We start from the raw sequence: 22,810 nt of genomic DNA, 5'->3' as shown, positions 1-22,810 counted from the left end.
GTTTGCTTTTCTTCTTTTAGTTGTTTTTCTTGCGCCGCGCGTTCACGTGCTGGACGCTCTTCGGCGTCATCGTTTTCCTCCTTCCAGCACGGAATTTGCCTCAGCGTGCGCACTCCTTGTCGTCTGCTCCTGACCGTCCCGATCACCACACCATGTCGCGCACCACACATCACAATCGGGTTCTTCATAGCTTTTTGCGCAATCGGCATTTTTTCCAATTTTTTGTACTCTTCAGAAGAAAAAAAAAACATGAAAGAACCAGTTGTTTTCACGCCCCTCAAGATTTCATGAAATTTTACATCTCTGATCTTGGTACATTTTGCTATTTTTGTTTGTCTTATGCAAAACAGTCACATTTGTTTTCATGGAGCAGTAGCACAATGTCCAAGCACCTACATGATTGACATGATTGTGGTACTTCAGATGACCTTCAAATTTGAAGTCTCCTTATACCATTTTTTGTATCAAATTTTTTTGCAAATCACTATTTCGGTTGCAGGTGAGGAGGCATTTGCCCTGTTCAAGGCTTCATGCTTTCAAAGCATGATGACTCGTCTTTAATTTCCTGCCTGGCCTGTTCTTAAGTAGGCTCCGAGGCCAAAACTTCTACAGCTGACGTCATGAGCGAAATGAGTCAGTGCCATGTGGCCTTCAAGATTTGAGTGATTTCATTTTCCCTGTACACTTGCAGTGCTGCTATTCTCGCCTGTAAATAGTAGGAGCTACTGTGTAGACTATGTGGCGTTGTCATTGTGACGTCATGACTGGCATGGACGTTGTCAATGTTTCTGACGCTGTTTTCAACCAACAACCTTATTCTTGGTGCATCCTCTATTGTGGGTATGTGCCATGTTTGTGGCTTGTCGTTATCTCTGGTGTCCTGTCCCATGACCTCAGCGATCATTTGCCAATCTTTTGCTTCCTGCCTGTCATTCACGACACAGATGTGAAGGTCCCACGGTTATACAGAGTAATTAATGCTCACACGTTGAGTATGTTCAAAACATTAGTCGAAAGGTCACATTGGAATAATGTGTACGATACAACTGACGTAAACAAAGCATATAATGCATTTATTAATCAGTTTCTTTGGTGCTACGACACTGCCTTTCCACTAAAGGAAACTAAAACTTGCAAAAAGTTTAAAAAGCCTTGGATGACTCGGGAACTATACAAAAGAATTAAAACGAAAAACCATTTGTATCACAAGTTTATCAAGAGCCGTGATGCCAATGCCCTCATTGAATTTAAAAAATACAGAAATAAACTTAACCAGGATGTTAAGATAGCTAAATCTACTTACTATATTGATCGATTTACCAAAGTACATTCTGACAGCAGAAAAGTTTGGCGTGAAATTGCCTTTTTAACTAATAAATGTAATCCGGACCCGCCCCTTACTATTATGACAGTCAATGGCGAACTTACAGGCTCTAATCTCGCAACCACCTTCAATGATTTTTTCATTAATGTAGCTGATTCTGTATGTACGTCATCAGTACCAGACGCACATTCTAATCTAATCACTCCCTTACAAAATTCTATTGCGCTTATGCCAACTACTACTCATGAAATAGCTTCATTAATACATAAGGTAAAAAATCATGTTTCACCAGGGCATGATGGTATACTAGCGGTACCTTTGAAGCATGTATCTTCTTCAATATGTGACGTCTTGTGTTACATCGCAAATCGTATGTTAGAAAGCGGAGTGTACCCAGATCAGCTGAAGATAGCACGTGTATGTCCAGTTTACAAAAGTGGGGGAAAGAATGACATATCGAATTATAGACCCATTTCTGTTCTACCCGTCTTATCAAAAGTTTTTGAAGGTGTCATTAATACTCGTCTCGAGAATTTTTTCCATAAGTTCAGTGTTATTACTTCCTCGCAGTATGGATTTCTGAAAAACAAATCAACAGAGCAGGCGCTTTTAACAGTAAAAGAAAAAATTATTAAGAATATCGAAATGAAACAGTACACTCTTGGTCTTTTCTTAGATTTCCGAAAGGCATTCGATTGCGTACATCACAACACCCTACTACGCAAGCTCAACAGTTATGGCATACGTGGTATTGCATCTGACTTGCTAAAGAACTATTTAAATAACAGATTACAGTATGTTCAAGTTAATGGCATACCCTCAGAGAAATTGGCAATTCAGCATGGTGTTCCTCAAGGATCTATATTAGGACCATTATTGTTTTTAGTATACATAAATGATATCGCTAACATATCCGAATCGCCTAATCTGGTCATGTACGCTGACGATACGAATATATTTTTGTCATCCCACTCCTTGTCTCAAATGGAGGCTACGGCGAATGCATATTTAAGAAAGTTACATAACTGGTTATTGACGAATCGGCTACGCCTCAATTTATCAAAGACTAACTACATAATTTTTCAGCCTATTAATACAGTAGAAAGTATCACTCTGAATTTTTCTACGAACATACTGAATTAAAACGTGTTTCAAACCACAAATTTCTTGGTGTTTGGTTCAATGAGAATCTTTCTTGGAATTTTCATATCACCAAATTAATGTCTGATTTAAGTACTGTATCCTCGTATGGGGAACTACGACGTCCACCAATTACCTCAAGTTAATTTCAATTCAGAAACGCGCTATACGTGCCATTGAAGGGTTTCATGGCAGACCTTCAGATTTACCTACGTTACCGCTATTTCAGAAATATGGCATCCTTAAAGTAAAAGAAGTATATAACTTCTGTCTACTTAAGTACATCCATCATCATAGATTATTCTTTTCATGCCCAGATAATTCCAACAGCCGTTATGCATTTCGTACGAAACGTAAGCTTGTTCCTATCACACGCACCAATTATGGCAAGCAAACACTATGCTACCAGATTCCCACAGTAATAAATAACTTTCCCTTTGAAACTGAGTATTACCTTCCACAAAAACGCTTTAAATCTACAATTAAAAAATACCTATTGGAACAAACGGAATGATACATTTATTTAGTCTGCATACTTTGTATTTATTTGTATTCAATTTACTACCTTTCAAAATGTTTTTTTTTTTTTTCTATAACGCACATGTTGTAAGCTGTGATATTGTTTCTTTGTTTTAGGACTGATATTCTTATGTTTGTATCAAAAAGATATTGTCTTTATACCACTAATACGATAAGTTGTGTATTCAATTTATTCTTTTCCTGTACAAACTTTGCATGTTAACTTACTGCTTCATGCTTTTACAATGCTTGAGAAATTCGTTGTGTATTTGTTGTGAAGTGCTTATGCACAATGCCAGCTGTTTTACGGGTGACCGGGACCTTGTGAGGCTCTTGCCTTTTGTCTTGGCGCCCTCTTTTCGTTGAAAAGAAAATAAACTTTCACTTTCACACTTTCACTTTCACCAGTGTCTCGTACCCCTCCTTGTGCCACTGAGTACTGGTTTCATGAGCATGACAGAAGAATTGCCGGCAAACACAGTGCCATCTCGTGTAAAAGAATTTCTGCATGATGCACATGATGTAATCCACGTCCGGTACAGTATTGCTCATTATGACCTACAAAATGCATGCACAGGTACCACTGTTCTCAAAGTCTGTGTGGAGCACAATATCTTGCCCTGATTGCCCAGCAGCGTTGTTGGGCAATAGCTGTGTGGTTAGCGCACTCTTCTCCCAAATGCATATTGCCTCACTGGCATGGGTGCAAACCTCGGTGGAGCCGATTGTGGGAAAATTTTTTCTTCACGCTGTGGCAATGACGATACGCGCGACAACCACAAGAAATCTTTCTCGTGTGTCATCGGCGATGACAACAGTCGTTGTCAGTGTAACAGAATGGGCTACGGACAGACAGTACGGACGAACAGACAAGGCAAACCTAATTTCGAGCTCTTAACTGCTTTCACAGCAAAACGGCTTTTCGAAACCGATTTGTATTTACCAGAAATGGCACCATTCAATAATCTTCTTGAAGTCCTGATTCAGCTTGTGCTGGTCAAAAGCACTTTTGATCTTGGAATAAATGCCACAATCATTAGACTCAAATTTAATTTTACCTTTCGAAATATGTCATGTCATTAATGAGTGAGAAATAAAAGCAGCCCGAGCATAGATCCATACTGAGATCCGTACTGAAAGTCATTCTGAAGAGTGTTCTTTGTAAACAACATATTGCTGCCAGTTTCTTAGCTAGGCTGACAACCAGATTATGAATTGTGTATTTTTGAGCACTCCACTTAATTTATGAAGTGACTTTCTGTGGAAAACTTGGTCAAACACTTTGCTGAATTCTATAAATATTGCATCAGTATAGTCACACTTATTAATTGCTACTGCAAAGTCATTAATGGTTTCAATTAGCTGAGTAATAAATAACCTTTCATGAACCCATCTTGGTATCTTACTAATGTATTTACATAACGGATGATGGCAGCCTAAATTCTGCCTTTACGTTGATTGTAGGATTACAAATACAGCACGATTACAAAGAGCATGAAAGGAATTTAGTCTACATTACCCCTAAATTTTTCTAGTTGTTGATGTTCGTGATGACAATTGCCGAAGTTTATGTAGGTCAAATACAAAAGAGATACGAGAGTTCATATTTGCGTGAACAAGTCCAGCTGCCCTGATATCTACGCCTTTGTATACAGTTGATCTCTCTTATTCACCTGCTGTGTTCTAAATGTGAATATAAAACTTATTCCAATTGGTTTTGGCAAACTAATTTACTGCTATGCTTGTGAACATCCACCAGTAGAATGCATTGAGTGATGCTACAGAACCCGCAGCATTTCAGGCCATTCAAATCTGTTTTGTAAAGAATATTAAAGATATAAATGTTGTGGGCCCACTGATTCTGTGATTAACCACTGTGCTGTACAGCACAAAAATTTTACAATGTGAAGGCAACTGTTGCTTCATCGTGGTCATGAAGCCTGTGCATCGTACTGCAAGTTTCTTCCGCTTGCACGTAGCTTTTGAATAATGAACTGTGTTCATGAAGACCATATTTAAAGTAACATTCCTAACATTGAAGTAGCCAAAACGTCGCCGACTGTTCATTCATGTTGCCGAAGAAGTTGCTGGTCACTAAATAGAAAGCTTTGTCACCTTAAACAGGCAAGAAAGTTAGAATTCAGGCGTGCAAGGCACATCCCGCAGGCGGCTCACTCCGCAAAGAACCGTGCCTCCCCCTCTCCCCCATGGATATGCCTATGGATGCAGCCGGAACATTTTCTTTTTCTGAGCTGTCAGAAGTCCACTGCTCAAATAGGAGCACCAAGTGTAAATCTTTCCAGCTAAGCCACTGGCTCGTTCATGATCAAATATTGCGCTAAGTTTGGGGTGCCAGTAGATGTAAATTTCGCTGCAAAGAATACACAGCAGCAAGCACTAAGTGTCATTGTTGGGGTGAAATGTGGCACACCCAGCAGTATAGCCAGAAGAGCCATCAATTCAAGATTCAGACGAAATATTGCCTGGTCAGGAACAATCTCAAAGAAACAGGACCAGGCAGCTGGCCAAGGTGAAAAAAATTACTGAAAGCTAATTTCAGCTCCCAAAGTGGGGACCACACACCAAGTTCATAATTTTTCAGCCTTGGTCGTTGTCTGTCTCGTTTCTTCAAAAGCCATGCCTACCTAGCACTCCTCTTTGTGTGACATTTGCTACATTTTCAAGCAAATGTGGTGCTCTTTCTGTGTCAGGCGGTCTTGTTGACCGCTCTGTTCTCCATTGTCCACCTGTCAGAAAGACCAATCCTTGTGCTGATTGTGCTGCAGATGGCCCTGGTGTGGAGCTGGCTGCCCGCACGCATCACCATGTTGCAGCCAGAAGTGATCTACTCCACCAACGAGCACGGCAGCAGCCTGACCAACTTCTTTTTCCACACGGACACGTGGGAGCCCACACTGCTGGTGATACTGACAACGCGTGAGGAGCGCTTTGGCGCCTACTGCTCCACCCGGTGGCAGGAGCGCAACCAGACATACTTTGGCACGGGCGAGACCTTCCTCTTCACCTTCGTGCCCGAGCCGCGGCGATACACCTGGGTTGGCGTTGGTTCGACTCAAAACGTACCCGCCTCATCCAGCCTGTTCATTTCAGCCAACCAGCACATGATCCAAATCGGAGGAGGGTAGGCACACACTGCCTCTATTTGCTATCAGAAGGCACTATCAGAAGGTTTCCTATCAGATGGCACTACATTTCTCACCTGTTTGACAGAATTAGATAGTCGAACCCGGTTATATCGAACTCTCAGAAAAACACCCATTAGTTCGGCATAGGGCATAATTCTATATAAGCCTACAAAAGAATTGGGTGTCATCAAAGCACATACCATCTATAAAAGCACTTTATTGATGAAACTAGCTTAGTTTTGCATGACATAGTTCTGTATCTTCTTTTGCTTACGAAACTTCACAGTCTGCAACAGCACGCACTTCTCCACATTGTCTAAAACAATCGGAGCAGCCGAGGCCGCAACCTTGCACATTCGTGCAGAAGCGCTGGACTACGGCGAGTGCACCAGTCACCTCGGAGGATGTGGACAAAGGATCGTCATTGCTTTCCTCATTGTGCCCACTTTCACTTGTGCTCGGTACAATGTCAGCAATCTAGCCTTCATTTTCTGGCTCTCCCATGGTCGCAACACTATCATCCACACTCATAGACTTGTGGGTCGTAGGTCCATCAATGGCTTCTGGAAATTCTGACAGCTCGCACCAAACTTCAGCAACACTGGTAATGTCTTCGTCGCACTCATCAGAATTTTCATTCATCACTGGGCTGGCTGAAGCTGGCACTTCTGAAGCAGTTTTGGACGAACCACTTGTGCACGGCCTCCTTGATGTCTTATACATGGCTGTGCATTTGCATCGCACACCACGGGTCGTTTGTCCGCATTAGCCCTAATCTGCTCTTTATTCTTCAACATCATGCTGAGTGCTCCCCGGAATCTTGTACGCTGTGGCGACATCTGATTTCCTGCCGTGTTCGACTTGACTTACGATTTTGAGCTTCACAGAAAAAGACAAATTCTGCCACTTCGCACTAGCCATCATGGCAAAACTGCGGCGAAGGCCCACAAGACACATACACAATGAATGAGAAAAGCAGCAAGACAACTTGCACTTGCTCGCTTGCACGACAAGGGCACACGAGCTTCTGATTGGCTGTCTGAGCAAGCGTTGCGGATGGGCCAGGATAATTTTTTGCAGGGTGGTGTCGACAGCTCGCCCAACATGGCGTGGTCACGGTAGGGAGAGCGGGTGGGTGGAGCCATCCGCTGGGCTAAACCACTTTTGGGATGTGTCGCCGTGTTTCCCTGCTGCTGCGAGGAAAAGCCAACTTCTGGGGGCACATTTGCACAGCTTAACATTCGATATATCGAGAGTTGCTGCTATTTTTGTTCGATGTAAGTGTAGTTTTTGGTACATATACTTGTTGTAACTCTACCGTGTTCATAAATTGTTCAATATACAGGATAATTCAATGTGAATGGGTTCAATATAGTCGGGTTCGACTGTAGGTTAGACATTGTGCTCCCCTCCCCACAGCAACATGGTTTTAAGACTAATGGGACATGACATTGAAAGGAAGGAAAAATTAAGTTTATTATATAATGTTTTATTGCATTAGACAAGCAGCCACTGCTATGAGGCATAAAAGCTACAGACCCTAACCCTGAGCGGTTCCCTCTTCAGCTGTGTGGTCATGATGTCACTGACTGTGGTACTATTCTTATTTATTTATTATTTATTTACCAATTGTGAACCTTTTGCACAAGCCCGCACAGAAAGTGGGTTGTAGAAATGTACACGAGCATGGGAATAACAGGCAAAAAACCGAGAAAAAGATTAAAAAGGAAAAAGACATGACCTTACAACTATGCTGCCATTCAACACAGCAGGGTTTGTTTCCCTTGAATCAAGAAGGAATAACAAAATGTGCCCATGACAATTACAATATTAGTCGTGTGACATTACTGTAGTTCCCACTTTTCAGTGCATTGGAATAAGCATATCACAAATCATAAAGTAGCATACAAATACACGTGTACCATTGCCAAAGCATTCATCCTACGCATTATACAGTTAAACCTCGTTGATATGATCCCGTTATGTGCAATTTCCCAGTGCCAACAATCAAGGTTGAGAAACCAAAAAATGACCCAATAGAGTTATGCTTGTATTTTACTAGTTCACACGTTCCCAGAAAACACAATCTCTCGGCACCAACGCTCAATAAATTATCAAACTGCAATTGTATGATATGTCTTCCGGCCGATAGGTCCCATGTAAACAAAGAAAAGCTTCAAGGCACGTGCAATTGAGAACAGTAGCAGCCTACCGTGTCAGCTTCCCCGCAATACTCGCCCGCCCGTCTCACATGAAAATGCCAATGTGCGCTCAGTTTCTTATTCCGGTACCAGCAAATCTCCTCCCGGATCATCGCAAGCCACATTCACAGCTATTGTCACCAGACCTATTGCAATAAGTATCTTTACCTCTCTGTTTTACGGTGCGTGGGGCGTAGGGTTGTTGGTAGCACACCGCAAACTTTCATTAGGTGAAATCCAAGTGCACTGCCGTTTCATGCTGCAAGCGCCGCAATGTGAGCATCGCGTTTCGCTTTGGTGGCATCCGCCGTCGCCCACCGGTCGGATTCTGTTTGTTTCCCGTCACCATCTTAAAACACTGCGCAATCGAAAAACGGCAAAACTTGTCTTGGACCACCGAAGCGCCACCAGCTCTATACACATCGGCGTCTTGTGCCTCAAGTGCAACAACGCACGCAACCCTTCACCTTACGTAGATGTCAGCTACAGTTGAGTCTGTTGATGATTTGGGATTTTAATGGCCAGCAGCCTTGCAGGCTATAATGCGCCAAGCACAGTTGAGTCGGTCAATTATATTTAGTTACTTCAGATTGTACGCTTTCTCGGTTGGTACGTTCCCTTTCTTTTCCAAAAATGTATGAACGAGGTTAGATCTGCTGTATTGTGAAACTACGCACCCAAAAACTCGTGCGCAACCAACGTATGGCTCCACAGAACCTGATTCAAAAAATTTATTTTTTACTAATTCCGGATTCTGATCGCCCTCAGAAGAAATTAATACTTGAATGTGCCGCGGTGTGCGAGATGCTGCCTGATATGTGTATGATGATGGCTTCTAACGGAGTGTCAATGCGGTGGCTGCACGTAACCTGGCTTACTTATATTAATACTATAAGTAAAAAGAAACTTCATTATAAAAAATAAATTTCATGACAGTAACAGGACACCGGTGATAAGGGTAAGCAGTGTTGCTTGGTTTCTAATAGCACATACACTCTTGTGTCAAGAATATTGAGAGTAAGCAAATTGTAGCGCTTCATCTTGGGTACATTCAAATTTCTGTGCGAGTCAGTTCTGGTATTGGTGCCACAATATGCTATTATACTCAGGAATTGGCCTTACTAAAGTTTTATATGCTGTTTAACATCGGATGGTGTTGCTGCAGTTAATTTTCTTTGCAAGTAACCGAGCCTTCGGAAGGCCTTCGTACATGTGTTATCAATATGAATATCCCAACACCAAAGGTGTTGGTTGAAGACCAACACAGGTCGAGTGGCACACAGCCAGTGCTTCACCCACCATGGCGGCTATGGTTTTGCGCTGCTAAGCACGACGTCGTGGGACCAAATCCCAGCCACGGCGGCGCATTTCGATGGGGGCGAAATGCAGGCACACCAGTGTCCGTGCATTGGGGGCACGTTAAAGATGCCCTGGTGGTCAAAATTAATCTGGAGTGCCCCACTACAGCATGCCTCGTAATCCAATTGTGGTTCAGGCGCATAAAAACCCCAGAATTCAATTCACTTCAACCCAGTGCTCCAAGTAAGTGTCAGAGCTTTTTGAACTGTGGTACCTACCCAGTTCCACATCTACAGTGATCCATGTCGGCATGAAAGAGGTTCATTGAAGAGCGGTGCATATGCCCACATTGTCACATACTCGGTAACCATGCATGGAGTACATATCTGGAGTACCCATTGGCTCAGGTAGACAAGCAAGCTGTTAGCTAGAAACATACATAGATACATAAACAGCCCCAGGAAAGTGCATGAAGTACCCAAAGAATGCTAATGCATTAAAAATATAGTTTCTACATTGCAATAAACAGGCTTGGCTTTTTGAGAGCTTTCTGGAAGTGAATTTTATGCGGAATACCTTGGTGAAGTGATATCTCAACGAGGAGGAGGAACAAACGTTTATTTTTGAAATGATATCCTGAGGTAAGCCCCGGTTCTACTCTAGGTGGGAGGTATCCTCATTCCAGGAACCCTCTGGCCTTCAGTGCCTCCTTGGCCCTGGCGATGAGGCGTCGTTGTTGTTCCAGGTCCTCGGAAACGAACCATGGCCTCCCACGTTTCGATGAGGTCTTCGCTTTCTTGTCTGGCGTTAGTCTTTCAGTGAAGGCGATCCGTCTGTGTTGAGGTGCGATAAGGTGTCCGGTACACCACACATTGGGCAGTGGTATCCTTGTATCGTTGGGCAGAATCTGTGCATGAGTATTCAGTTGGTGTAAGCCTTACTGTGTAGTCTTCTGAGTGTGGTACTTTCTTCTTTGTTGAGCTTTGGGTGAAGTGTTGGGTACACCCTGCGTTCCAGCCTGTGACGTTGAAGGATCGCTGAGTAGGTTATAGGTACGGTCTCCGCCCCCGCTGACGGAGACCGGGCATCTCAAGAGTACAAAAGGTTGGCCCGGCAGGTGTGGCCTCGGACCGCGACATGTGCTGCTTTGTTCTCCTCCAGCCCCTCGTGCCCAGGAGCCCATGTCACACAGGTGTAGGGGATCGGAGTGCTGCGGTGCTTCGATATCTTTAGTGCTTCTGTCGACACGCGACCGTTTGCATACTTCCTGACATCTGCTCCAGAATCGGAAAAGACGACAGCTGCGTCCATGCACGTTGCTAGGGCAATTGCAGCCTCTTCTGCAGTCTCGGGGTTTTGTGCACGTACTGTGGCAGACGCTAGCTCTCTGCTGAGAATCTACGACGCTTAGGCTGTAAGGGTTTCTTTGCGGATATTTGGCTGCGTCGGTGTATCTGGCGTCCGGATCTTGCCTGTGTCTTCACCGTAGGGCATCCACTCGGGCTTGTCTTCTTTCCTTGTGGTACGTGGGGTGCATGTTGCGTCGAATTGGGGCTATGCACAGGGATTCGTGGATGTTTGGAGGAATTCTTTCTTTTCGGTCAGTGGTGGCTATAAAGGTTTTACCGTAGCTCAGCCGTTGCAGCACCGATCTTTTGGTGGGCGTCAGCTGCAGTCCTTCTAAGTAACTGGCTTTTTGAGCTTCAGCTAGTTTTTTGCAGGTGTTCTGTACAGCCATCTTGAGAAGTCTCGTAGTCAAAGCCATTGATGGTAGGCCCAGGGCGATTTTGATGGCTTTGCTTATTTTAATGTTAATTTTTCCAACCTCTGCATTCTTCAGCTCGAGGTAGGGCTTGCCGTATGTTATTCGACTAATGAGGAGTGCTTGCATCACGCGTAGCGTGTCTTATTCCTTAAGGCGGCTTCTATGGCTTGCAACTCTCCTGACGAGATGTGTGAGCTGTGATAATGTTCGCTGTAGTCGCGGGAGCGTGGCTGCCCTGAACCCATCTTTGTGGATGTGTAGCCCTAGAACTCGTAGGGTTTACACTTTTGGGAAGGGCGTTCCATTGAAGGTGACAGGATTGGGTTCATCGTAGCCAGTTGGTCTGCCTCTCGTTCTTTACTTGAGGACAAGGCGATCCGATTTCTCGGGAGCACAGCGGAGGCTGCATTTGTGCAAGTAGCTCTCGATGGTATCTACTGCTTCCTGCAGCCGTGTCTCTCGTGTTCCAGTGTTTGAGGCCCTTGTCTATAACGTGATATCGATTGCAGAGAAAGCATCTATTACATCTGGTATGGCGTCGAGGAGGCTGGGTAGTTTGATCATTGTGACGTTGAAGAACAAAGGCGATATGACCGAACCCTGCGGGGTGCCTTTGCTCGGTATTCGGAAGCTGTCGCTGCGCAGGTTGTATATTCCAACTGTGGCCGGGCGGCCCGTGAGGAAATTCCTGGCATAGTCGTATGTCCGAGACCCACAGCCCACGTCTTCGAGGTTGCAGAGGATATCTTCGTGACTGACGCTGGCAAAAGCTCCCTTTACGTCGATGGCTAAAATCGATGATTTGCTTCTGGTACTCAGGTGGTCGATGAGGTCTCCCTTGAGTAGAAGGAAGGCATGAGTTCTTCCTTGAGTTGGAGGAAGAAATGTTTTTATACTAAGAATATGAATTTTTAAGTGTAAGTGTACAGGTAGTGATTATATACTATATGGATATATTTCTTTTTAATTGGTAAACTCTGAAACATAACAAATAGCTCCTCAGTTGCACAAGCTGGATTCTCCTGATGTGATAGCGTATAATAGGGGTGTGCAAATAGTACCAGAAGCAAATGGAATATTCAATACTTTTCGAATAGTTTTTGAATGATGACTAGCTGTTATCACAATTAATAAATGACAACCTTCCTATCCCAGTACTCTTAGTGCTCATTGTGAAACTGCAGTGCCCACACAACAAACAAGGACACAAGGCAAAGGTAATGCATAAGCGCTTGCGTGTTACCTTTGCCTTGTATCCTCGTTTGTTGTGTGGGCACTGCCATTTCATAATGAATCGCTACCAACTTTCTCAACTTTCAGTACATTTACAATTCTTAAAGTTGGCAAGTTTCTGTCATTACATAGTATTTTACGAAGCATTGTTTATTAAAAGCACAAAGGGAGCATTAGAAGCAAACAAGTAGTTTCTTTGTATGCATAGGGCTTTTCACAGAGTGCCAATGGTATCTGGTGAAAGGCCATAAAGCAGCGTGCCCGGATCCTTGTAACACCTCCAGATTGCACTCGCCTGACCAGCATCAGGGCCCACTTGAAAGGCCATGTTTCTACCAAAAAGCTCGCCTTTGTGCATAGTGTTCGCCACCAGCGCTTCCCAGCAAACATTACGGTTATATAAGCTGCAGTTGCCAGGAAGCCCGAGAAGCAGCCGGGGATCTATGAGTGCTATAGCGTTCGACTCTTAAAGGCGAAGCTTAAGTGTCATCCAAATTTTTGTTTATTTGGGCACAGCTTACATTCTGAAATATTCTAATGGTATTTGAAAATATTTGCCTACATTAATAGCGGCTTTGATTCAAAGACCTAACCGAATAGGACACTATTTGATTCGTTATTCGAAAGTTTCCAATATTTGCACAACCCTAGTGTATAGCATGCAAGAAAATTGAGGAGTCATTCCACTATATGAAGGTGGATGACCAGCGAAGCTGTGGCACATCACACAGGGTTAGACAAGGGTACATGTATTTATTTTCATCATATTGTAATGGTAGTGGTAGCTTTGTAATTACTGTGATATGCACTGATTGATTCGGTTACAACTTTGGACAGAATTTTGGCCAAAGTTAAATTTATATGCGACCGTTGTTGAGTATAGTTGAGTGACTTGGAATGGTGTGGCACTTCAAACCAAACTCTTCTAGCAGAAACTGATTGAACCGTTTCTTGTCTGGTTTTGAAACTTCCGCATTGAAGTCTCCAACAATGGTCACAGGGATAGTGTCATCACAGCTAATCCGCGCAAAATGTGTGGTCATGAACTTCTTGATATCACACTTGGATGTGCCTAGAGGTATATACATAGTGGCCATCACAATTCCATCTTTCGTTTCTATGCCACAGACATTCCCACAGTTCGTGGCACTGTCCTCTTGCTAGTCACGGGTTTTCATACATTTTCTCCTTTACGTATATGGCAATGCCTCCTACTCGTGAGTCCATGTGCTGTTCACAAACGATTCCAGTATACCCTTCAACTTGAAACAATACAACCTTATTTATTTTATTTATTATTTTGTTATTATTATCGGGGCTGGAGTGCTTGAAGCCTGCGTCACGTCTGCCACGGGTTGGCCCGGTAGTCACTATCTCCAGGATTAGCCCATGCTCACCTTTTTTATTGTTGACGCACAAACACAAAAAAATAGATGGAAATCTTTATTTATTTATTTCATTTGTTGTTGCTGTTATTATTATTATTATTATTATTATTATTATTATTATTATTATTATTATTATTATTGGCAGAGTGCTTGCAGCCTGCTTCACCTACACCTAATGTTGGCCCGGTATTACACTACCTCTGGGATCGACCCACATTTTTGCTCACAGAGGGGTAGAGGTATAGAGCTTCATTCTAAAAGAGGGAAAGTGCCTTATAATATTTAAACAATCCATTTTGTTTGTTAATAACCATAGTGCATTACTGAAGGTCAGAATTTAAAAAAAGAATTAAGCTAGAGCAATGGTATCCAGTGCAGAACCTTAAATTATTGAATGAGTGCTTCAACAGCCTAATGTGAACATTGAGAGCAAGTTCCCTAGCTCGATTGTGATGCAGCCTGAAGCGTTCTGTCCTACAAAAGCGTGGCACGAACAACCCAAGCCTGGTGCTTCGATAGTTTGCTGGTTCAATGTAGTGTGTGCAAGCAGCCATATTCTTTTTTTCAAACATGCTGGGAACAACACCCAGAGCCAGGGTGCCTGGCTGGCACAGCTTTCTTTCATAGAGGGTTCCATTGAGTGTGTTCAGTAAAGAATGAGGAAAAGATTTTGACATTCCCCGCCCTGACATCCATTGTATTGCAAAACATGAACCCGTGAAGGAAATTGACGAGACCAGCAGTGAGCTCAATTTCCTGTCAGTTTCTTTTGTGCTTTTTTGCTTTTGCCGTGATGGCAATTGCAGAGTCGCTCAAGGCACGTTGTACCATTGTCCTGGTGCCGACGGCACATATGCCGCTCGTGTGCAGAGTCTTAGAATACCTCCAGAGACGTGGAGTGTGTTTGGCTACAAGGATCAGGCATAGCACCGTCAATGCTCCACTCAGTTGGCTTGATAACTGAGCCAGGACAACATTCTGCCTTCCACTGCTGGCATGAGCGTTGTGTGCACATATACTGTAAGAATTGGCAGTTGTGCAGTTACTCAAGAAATTTATTTCTTCTTTTTCCAGGTGAAACTGCCAATTTTTTCCATACAGAGCAATTTGTCAGTATGCTTCCTCACAAACCAGCCAAAGTTGCCATTTCACAAGGCTGGGATTAAAGCACCATTTTGGAATGTTTCTTTTAGTTGAATTTATCTTGTGCAGGATGTAGCTACCAGCAATGCTTCAGTGTAAAGAAAGACACTGCTTTACCCTGAAATGTTTTATATCCTGTAATTACACTTTAAACCTACACATTTACTATTAACACCGCCGTGAAGCATGCCTTTGCAAAAATGTCTCTTTCACAGGCACTTTTGCTTTGTTCACTGATCCGATTGATGCATAATGAAATTTGGTTGCTGCAGCTCCAGAAGTTGATGAAGATATGGCAGGCATGAATAACATCCACACTCAATGGTACTTGTGCAGGAACGGAATGGCGCTGTACATAGACGAGTCCATGGAGAATGGTCGCTCTGAGCATTGCGACACTTTTGACAACAGATCACTGGCCAGCAGCGATGACTTCGTCGTGCGCCTTTTGGAAGTCATCGGCTTTGCCTGATTTGTGCTCACCCATCTCATCCACGTTGTCACCGCAACGTCCAGTAGCCTGCTTTGGACCTTTCATTTTAGCATACTTTGTCACAACCTGTACCGTTTTATTGTTTTTATTGCCATTGCATTTCATTAGTCTTATTAGTGTTTCTTTGCTGTGTGATCAGATCATGCGTGGCCACAACATGCTTGCTATTTTAGCATCAAAACGTACAAGCTCAAGACATCTTTTTCTTTTTGATTTGGAGGCATGTTCATCTCTCATTGCTCTTTACCAATATTAGTCCACCCTGAGTCAATTTGCAGGCTCGGGACGCTGCCTGTGATCACCTACCCGAATCGTATTCTCATGTGTTCCTATTTATGCTTTGCAGTGTGCATTTTGCTAGACTGAGATAGTGCATTCTCATTTTCCTTAGGTGTATAGAAAAGTTGTACATTCCAAGAATAGGTCCTGAATACACAGTCTCAACTGTAGGATGCTTGTGTACCCTGAAGTCCCTTCTTACTTACGTTTTATTTATGATGCTTGTCATGTACAGAACCCTCAAGTCTACAAATTAATCTGTTTGCATGTTTTACCAATTTACCACAATAGACAGTGCCTTATTCGAAATAAGCAGTCACAAAATCGTAGTTGGGTGTATGTGCCATGTTTTACAATGCTTGACATGTAGTACTGTGTTTTTGACGTAGTGCCGAATAGCTCGAAACATATACGACAATAAAATTTGTGCTTGAGATGTGTTTTGTTCAATTAAGAGTGCACGCCCATGTGGTGCGTGCGCATTGCCAACCATGCAACATAAGCTCGTCATTGCATCAGCCTCTCATCCAAGGTGAGCAACACCCACAATTTACGATTACAAGGGACAAAGCTATGGAAATTTTGCCCTCTACATATTTGTCGCACCATGTATACGGCTGCCTATTGTCGGAATACTTTTCTAGTACTACTGTTACGGGTTTATTAACCCCACAAAGCGGCCCGAACACCATTTCACATAGCAGAAAATTAAAATGTGTTGATTTATTTCTGGCCGTAAAAACGAATAATTAGTATCTACTGTAATTAGTAATTGACTTGCTGAACTATCCACAACTGAAAACCCTCTCCAGCATAACAGTAATGCTATAGCATGGGCTCTACAGTGGGGTTCCACCACTTCATTGTTTTTTTAATTTTTAGTTGTGTCAAAAATTATGTTGGGCTTTGTGGCGTTAAAGTTTGGGCCAAAGCTCCCTAAGTGCACAGTTTACCTTGCCAGGATAAGCATTTTGAATTTCCACGCAAGACCGTGTGCCTGTTGCGCAATGTGTGCAACATGCCAGCGTAGAACTCGTTCCGATTCCGCCCGAGATGCGCGTTGGAATTGGTCATCGCTGCTGCATGGCTAGTGCCAGTCGTCGCGAGGAAACATCGCGGGCTGGACAAGCGTCGTTGGTGCTTCGTTGTATGGCGTCCTCGCATGGACATGTTGCGCGCAGACGCGTGCGCTATATAATTTTTTAGGATCGTACACCAGTCAATTGTGACGTATTTCATATAAGCGACAAGCGTTCTTATAAGGCGCCTGTTATACTACACGAGCTGTTCCGATTATGTCACATACACCTGGGAAAGCGACGTTCTCTCTCCTAAAAGTCGCCCAGCGGTATTCTGCGGCTGCAAAACATTTGCAGACGGGAGGCGAGAGAAGCACTACAAGGAGGCGCTCTTAACGGGCAGATACATTTATTTACACACTAAGTACAAGCAATAGTCACAGCACGAAGTTAGCGTGCGCATTTTCTTCACTTAATTGTCCTTGGGAGGCTCGCCCTGAGCGGACTTCTCGATGGGCACTTCCTTCGGCTCGGGCAGCGCGCGGGGAGCCTCGATGCACAGCGATCCGTCGGCGAGCAACAGGGAACGCACAGTGTCGGGGTCGACGTCTTCCGGCAGTGTCACGGTGTGCGAGAACTCGCGCAAGTACGTCGAGTTGCCCTCCTTGACTTCGGAGCGGGCGCGCACGGTCAGCTCGCTGCCCGAGAGGGAAACCTTCACGTCCTCCGGCCTGAACTTACTCACATCCAGCTGCACCCGAAACTTGTCGCCCGAGCCGGCCTCGACGGGCACGTCGCGCGCACGCAGCCAGCGAAACGCTGGCCCGAACGCGCCCGAACGGTCCAGGTCGCGGAAAGTGCGCGACATCTCGTGCTCGAAGTGGCGCAGCTGCCGGTCCATCTCACCGAAGACATCGCCGATGGTGACCGGGTAGCGTCTCCAAAGGTTGCGCCGCGAGCAAGCCATCAGGGCACGCCGGCATGGCACGAGAGAGAATCGTGTGAACATCGGAGCAGCCATGCCAAGTAAAGCCCGGATAGACTGCAGACAACACGCACGAACGAACGATGCAGGTAAGCAGACGAACTGAACCGTGTGCAACCCCAGCTTAGCATGGTATTTATACCTTGTTATTGTCACGTGATTGTTTCTTACGTCATCGTTGCAGACGAAGCCTTGACAAAGGCGCGATTGGTCACTAGCGTTCACGTGACCAATGACGCCTATAAGATGAGGCGCGAAAATTCGAGTTCTTTCTAGAACGTTCTAGCGAAATGATGACACAGTTGTTCCCTCTTACACGTCATTGCACCATGCAGACCTCTTGACTCGCGCGTGTATCTCGTGTATGACGAATAGAGACCCGGTGTTTAGGCACAATATTTTTTTTAACAGCCTTTAACAGGCACTAAAACCCTAAATGATGCACTTTAGGCACCCATACGCTCAATAAGAACTACCGCTTTGCATCTCAGAATAAGGAACACAGCCCAGTAAGCCCCTGTTCCGTGAACTCCATTTTGTTTTCTTTATAAAACGGAATGACGCAAATTCCGCAAGTTCCAAGATTAATCTGAAATTTAGTGTGACTAGACACGATGGAAAAAGTTGTAAGCAGTGACAAATAAGCACCATTTAGAAATTTTTGTTTCGGGTGGCGCCCTCTTTAACTGAGTTTGTGTGCATGCAGAAAGGATCGCAAAATATCCACCCAATTATCTGTACTTCGGAAAGTTCGATGATCCAACGTACGCCTCTGGAATTACAGATTGTTCACCGGTCAGAACCTTTCACGCTTCTTTCAGTATCACTTAAAAGCCCAGTATTTTTTATCTGATTCAGATTGAAGTTTCGAGCCAACTTTATCAGCCACAGGTCCAGTGGGGAACGTGGACTCGATGACATTTCCTCACAATCCAAAATGAGCCCCAAATTCCGGGTCAGAGTTCGCGCCCCAGTATTTATTTATTTTTTCAATATACCCCCAAAGGCCCTCATTGCGAGGGTATTATGTGGGGAGGGGGTGTGACAGGCATTAGTCACAGATTATATATACTTATAGATCGTACTAATACAAAAAAGCACAAAATAATAATGCAGAGAAAACATAGGTAATACAGAAGAGGAATCACAAATATTGCAGAGAAAACATTAGTACATATAGGAGAACATAAGGCAACGGCAATGAAATGCAAACAGCAACAGATATCGCAAGAGAGATAATAAAGAAGAAACACGTCCCAAAATGATAATAATAAGATTATGTGGCAACTCGTGAGGGAATTAGATCTTGAAACTTAGTTAAGTCTGGTTCCGTGGCAATGTCTAATGGTAATTAAAGCATTCCATTTAGTTATTGTGCGCGGTAAAAAAAATGAATATGCATAATATTATGCATATTCATATTATGCATATAACTGGCAGTTGATGCGTTTGACTATGTTAATATGATTATTTCATAGTAAGTTTGAAGATTGATACCAAGGTACTTGTAAGGTGTGGTGAGTTCTACAGCGTTGTTATCGAAGGTACTTGGTTGGAATTCGTGGCCTATTCGCTAAAGACATGAGTTTAGTTTTGAAAATATTTAGTGTCATTAACCAATTAGGACAGCATGCACATATCGCATCTACACTCTAAAAAAAGTTAACACCTTTTGGGGCTTATCTTGTCCCCAAACGATAATCCTCATCTGCCTTGCTTGGGTTTCCTCTCTTGAAAAAAAAAAGTGCCTTTAATCTTGCCTTTATTTTCTTTGACGCCTGAGGGAGCGCAGGTATATAAATATGAAGTGTGTGTTCTGAAATAAAATAGTTGCGAGTGCAGCGAGTGTCGTGTTCTCTGTGTCTTCTCTGTGTCCGTGTCAGTGCGCTGCTTCACCAGCAAGGTACGATGATCAATCACCAACTAGCGCAACTTTCCACATTACTGTTTTTAGAGTGTGTATGTCGTTAATAAATCGGGCAAGTTGAGTGTCGCATGAGTGGTAGCCCTGGCGAAAACCGTGCTGATGCATGAAAATAATGTTATATGGCCTCATAGGCGTACGTACGGGGGGTGTAAGAGGGGCACTTGCCCCCCCCCCCCCCCCCCCCCCACTGTCAGAAGTGATGGGGGGGGGCAAAGTATGTCATTTGCCCCCCCCCTCCCAATTTTGAAAGCGGGCCCTGGCATTTTCGGCTGCACGCTGGAAAGTCCATTAAAATTACACCTGAAGCTAAATATTCTTTATTAGCACAGTGACCACGTGAGTAATGCTTTTCTTTACTGCGCATATCCCTGCTTGAACAACGACGCTTGTCTTTCGTGCCTTCTCGGGACGCCCTGTATAGCGGACGACACGCGGAATGGGCCATGCACGCACGCGTTGCAGATAACGCCTGGCGCTGGGCAGTTCCTGCCCTAACAAACTGTCAGCTTGCGCAACTTGCATCGTGCCAAGTTTTTGGGGACTGCTACATCTGTATTATAAAACTCAATCAGCTTGTTATACTTCATTTGCGGGTGAGGGGAAGCTCCAGATGAAGTATTGTAATCAGCAGCGTCCAACGACAGGTTACCTTATGGCCTGAAATCGTTGGATTATCAAATGCCGGAATTATTTAATCTCTGTCCCTTGGAGCATTGTAGTCTTAGTATCTTATCACCATCAGAAATCTAGTGAAACCAGCTCTTACAGGTGTAACTTATATCCCGTTTCATTGTATAATCGCGACTTATCGTTGTTATGCTCGTAAAATGACCTTGGTCGAGCTCGCGGATCCATTTCAATACCAATAGAACACTGACTTGATTTTTTTCTAAAGATGTACGTTTCACTTCTGACTGACGCTTTCATTTTCATGCTGTTTCTAAATAAGAGCTGCACTATTGTTTCCCGGCAGGAGCAAACAATAGACATATCATATTTTGAAAAAATTAGGGCCACTTTTTGGTGATGTGTACCGAAAATTTGCACGGTGTAGGTTGCTTATGTACTCTGAAAACAGTAACTGACTGGTCGCTTTATCCCAAGTTTTATGCGTTTACACGCTATTTGGTTGTTTTCCCCAGGTATCGTCGGTAAAATATGCGGGGCGCGGTGTTTATATGTATTCGATGTACGAAACAATGTTCCGAGTGACATTGAAGCCTTCCAGGCTGTCATTTACTGCCGCTCATCTAGATGTTCCCTAGACTCCTATAAAGCAGGGCACTAGGTACGAACGTCAAATTCCGTGAAAATATAATAATTTTAAGAGCTTTGGCGTTGCGAAACTTTCACTTTCCTGCTTTAAATGCAAGTGTCGCAAATAATTACTAAACGATCTATGTTTTCATGTATTTTCTTGAAATACCTTCAGTCACGAATTGCGATCGACTGTCGATAAATGTGTGAAATTTGCTTATTTTTGTCCGAAAATGCTGGAGACTTCATATAGGATCCAAGTGAAGGTGGGAGAATGACTCTGCATTTTATAGAGAGCCATCGTAATTACTAGTACAATTAAATATTATTGTACGGTATGTCATGCTACGTTTCTTCGTTAAATATATATAATCACCCGCTCGAATTACATGCACAGGTTAATTATTGGGTGCAAGCATTAGAACAAAGGAAGAAATAATCTTTCGCGATTACTATCGAAACGCCCCATTTCGAACGTCCCGTCGCTAGTGCCTTCATGAAAGCGGTCGTGTGAAGCGATACATTTAATTCAAAAGTGAAATCGGTGTACTTTAAGAAAGCAGAATATTAGTCAAAGCTTAATGTTCGTTGTCTGTTCCCAACAAGTGCTGCACAGAAAAGGCAAAAATAAGTCGCGTTCCCAAACGTGCACGCCGTGACTGGAGGAGATACGACGAGATTCGCGGTTTGCTTCTCCGGTGTCCTCGTTGAGCTGAATAATCTAAGGAAAATTAGGCGCATGGTATGGATAAGGTGTATACGCAATCTTCCGTGTGGGTGGGTTAAATGCGCATTTTGCAATCGTGTATGCAATTAGCCCATAGGATTATTACTCTGATTTACGAGTGGTGTACTTGGACGGCTGCGCTGGCATAATTACAACAACTGAGGTAAAGTTTTGCGAACGTAAGGCGAACTATACGCCAAGTTTATGTGCGATATGGTAAATACGTGTTGATCAAATGCAGCGCTATAAAATTGCGATGTACGAAATTATCAACGTTTTCCAATGTCCCAAGAGAACTGCGTTTCAGATATTTTATACCTTGAAGGAATAGGCAGCACTTTAAGTTCAATGTGTGGCGTAGTTTTAGACTTTCTGGTTTATTTAGGAGCGTTACGAATAGTTATTGAGCCGTCATCTTTTTTTCTTTTTGCTTTTCCATGCATGATGTATTAGTTTCGCCTGGTGTCCTCACTGAACTAAAGGAGGCAGCTTCGTTATGTTTGGGGGCTGTGAGGACAAGTTAATGGGTAATGGGGTGGTGAGGTTCAATATACATGGGTAATTGGGGCTTTCACAATAAATTACGTATGCAAGCAATCCAGAATGTTTGAGCGTGTCTAAGGAGTACTATGCAAGCCACCGAGACCACATTTAGCAAAAATTGGTGGTACACTATATGGAAACTCTCTGTGCGAAGTTAAATGCGGTTGGATCTAACGCAGCATTTGTAAAAAAATATCTTATTCAAGTGTTAGAGCGTGTGAAATGGCCGCTATCAGCTATGCTTCCCTGTGTCCCGACATAGCTGTAGTTTACAACAGGTTTATATTTTGTGGAAAGTGAAGGGGTGACATGGTAACTGCAGTGTGTGACAAAATTTTTACGTCCCTGGTCCGGTTAGAAGCGTTGCAAGTAATTAATGAGCTGTCGTTTTTCTTTCCCTGTTTTTAGGCGTCATAACGCGT

General features: G+C 43.6%; 2 protein-coding genes across 4 annotated transcripts in view; one reads left to right on the top strand and one right to left on the bottom strand.

Moving 5' to 3' along the window:
* Window positions 1-16,364, top strand: part of LOC126539920 (GTPase-activating protein skywalker-like) — a 58,010-nt gene extending 41,646 nt beyond the window's left edge. For all 3 annotated transcript variants that reach the window (XM_050186739.3, XM_050186738.3, XM_055075714.2), the window contains 2 exons: window positions 5,770-6,125; window positions 15,495-16,364. In XM_050186739.3, the coding sequence (XP_050042696.1) occupies window positions 5,770-6,125; window positions 15,495-15,630 (492 nt within the window). In that variant the 3' untranslated portion in view covers window positions 15,631-16,364. The remainder of the gene's footprint in view (window positions 1-5,769; window positions 6,126-15,494) is intronic.
* Window positions 16,365-17,341: 977 nt separating this feature from the next.
* Window positions 17,342-18,064, bottom strand: LOC126539927 (heat shock protein hsp-16.2-like). The gene has a single exon (XM_050186753.3). It carries the CDS (start codon window positions 17,968-17,970, stop codon window positions 17,422-17,424), a length of 549 nt encoding a protein of 182 aa, XP_050042710.1. The 5' UTR covers window positions 17,971-18,064; the 3' UTR covers window positions 17,342-17,421.
* Window positions 18,065-22,810: the final 4,746 nt, after the last annotated feature.

This window comes from Dermacentor andersoni, chromosome 2 (genome assembly GCF_023375885.2).
Source record: "Dermacentor andersoni chromosome 2, qqDerAnde1_hic_scaffold, whole genome shotgun sequence".
In the NCBI taxonomy this organism is placed as follows: Eukaryota; Metazoa; Arthropoda; class Arachnida; order Ixodida; family Ixodidae; genus Dermacentor; species Dermacentor andersoni.
The sequence above is the reverse complement of the archived record's forward strand: the minus strand, read 5'-3'. Positions and strand labels throughout refer to the sequence as shown.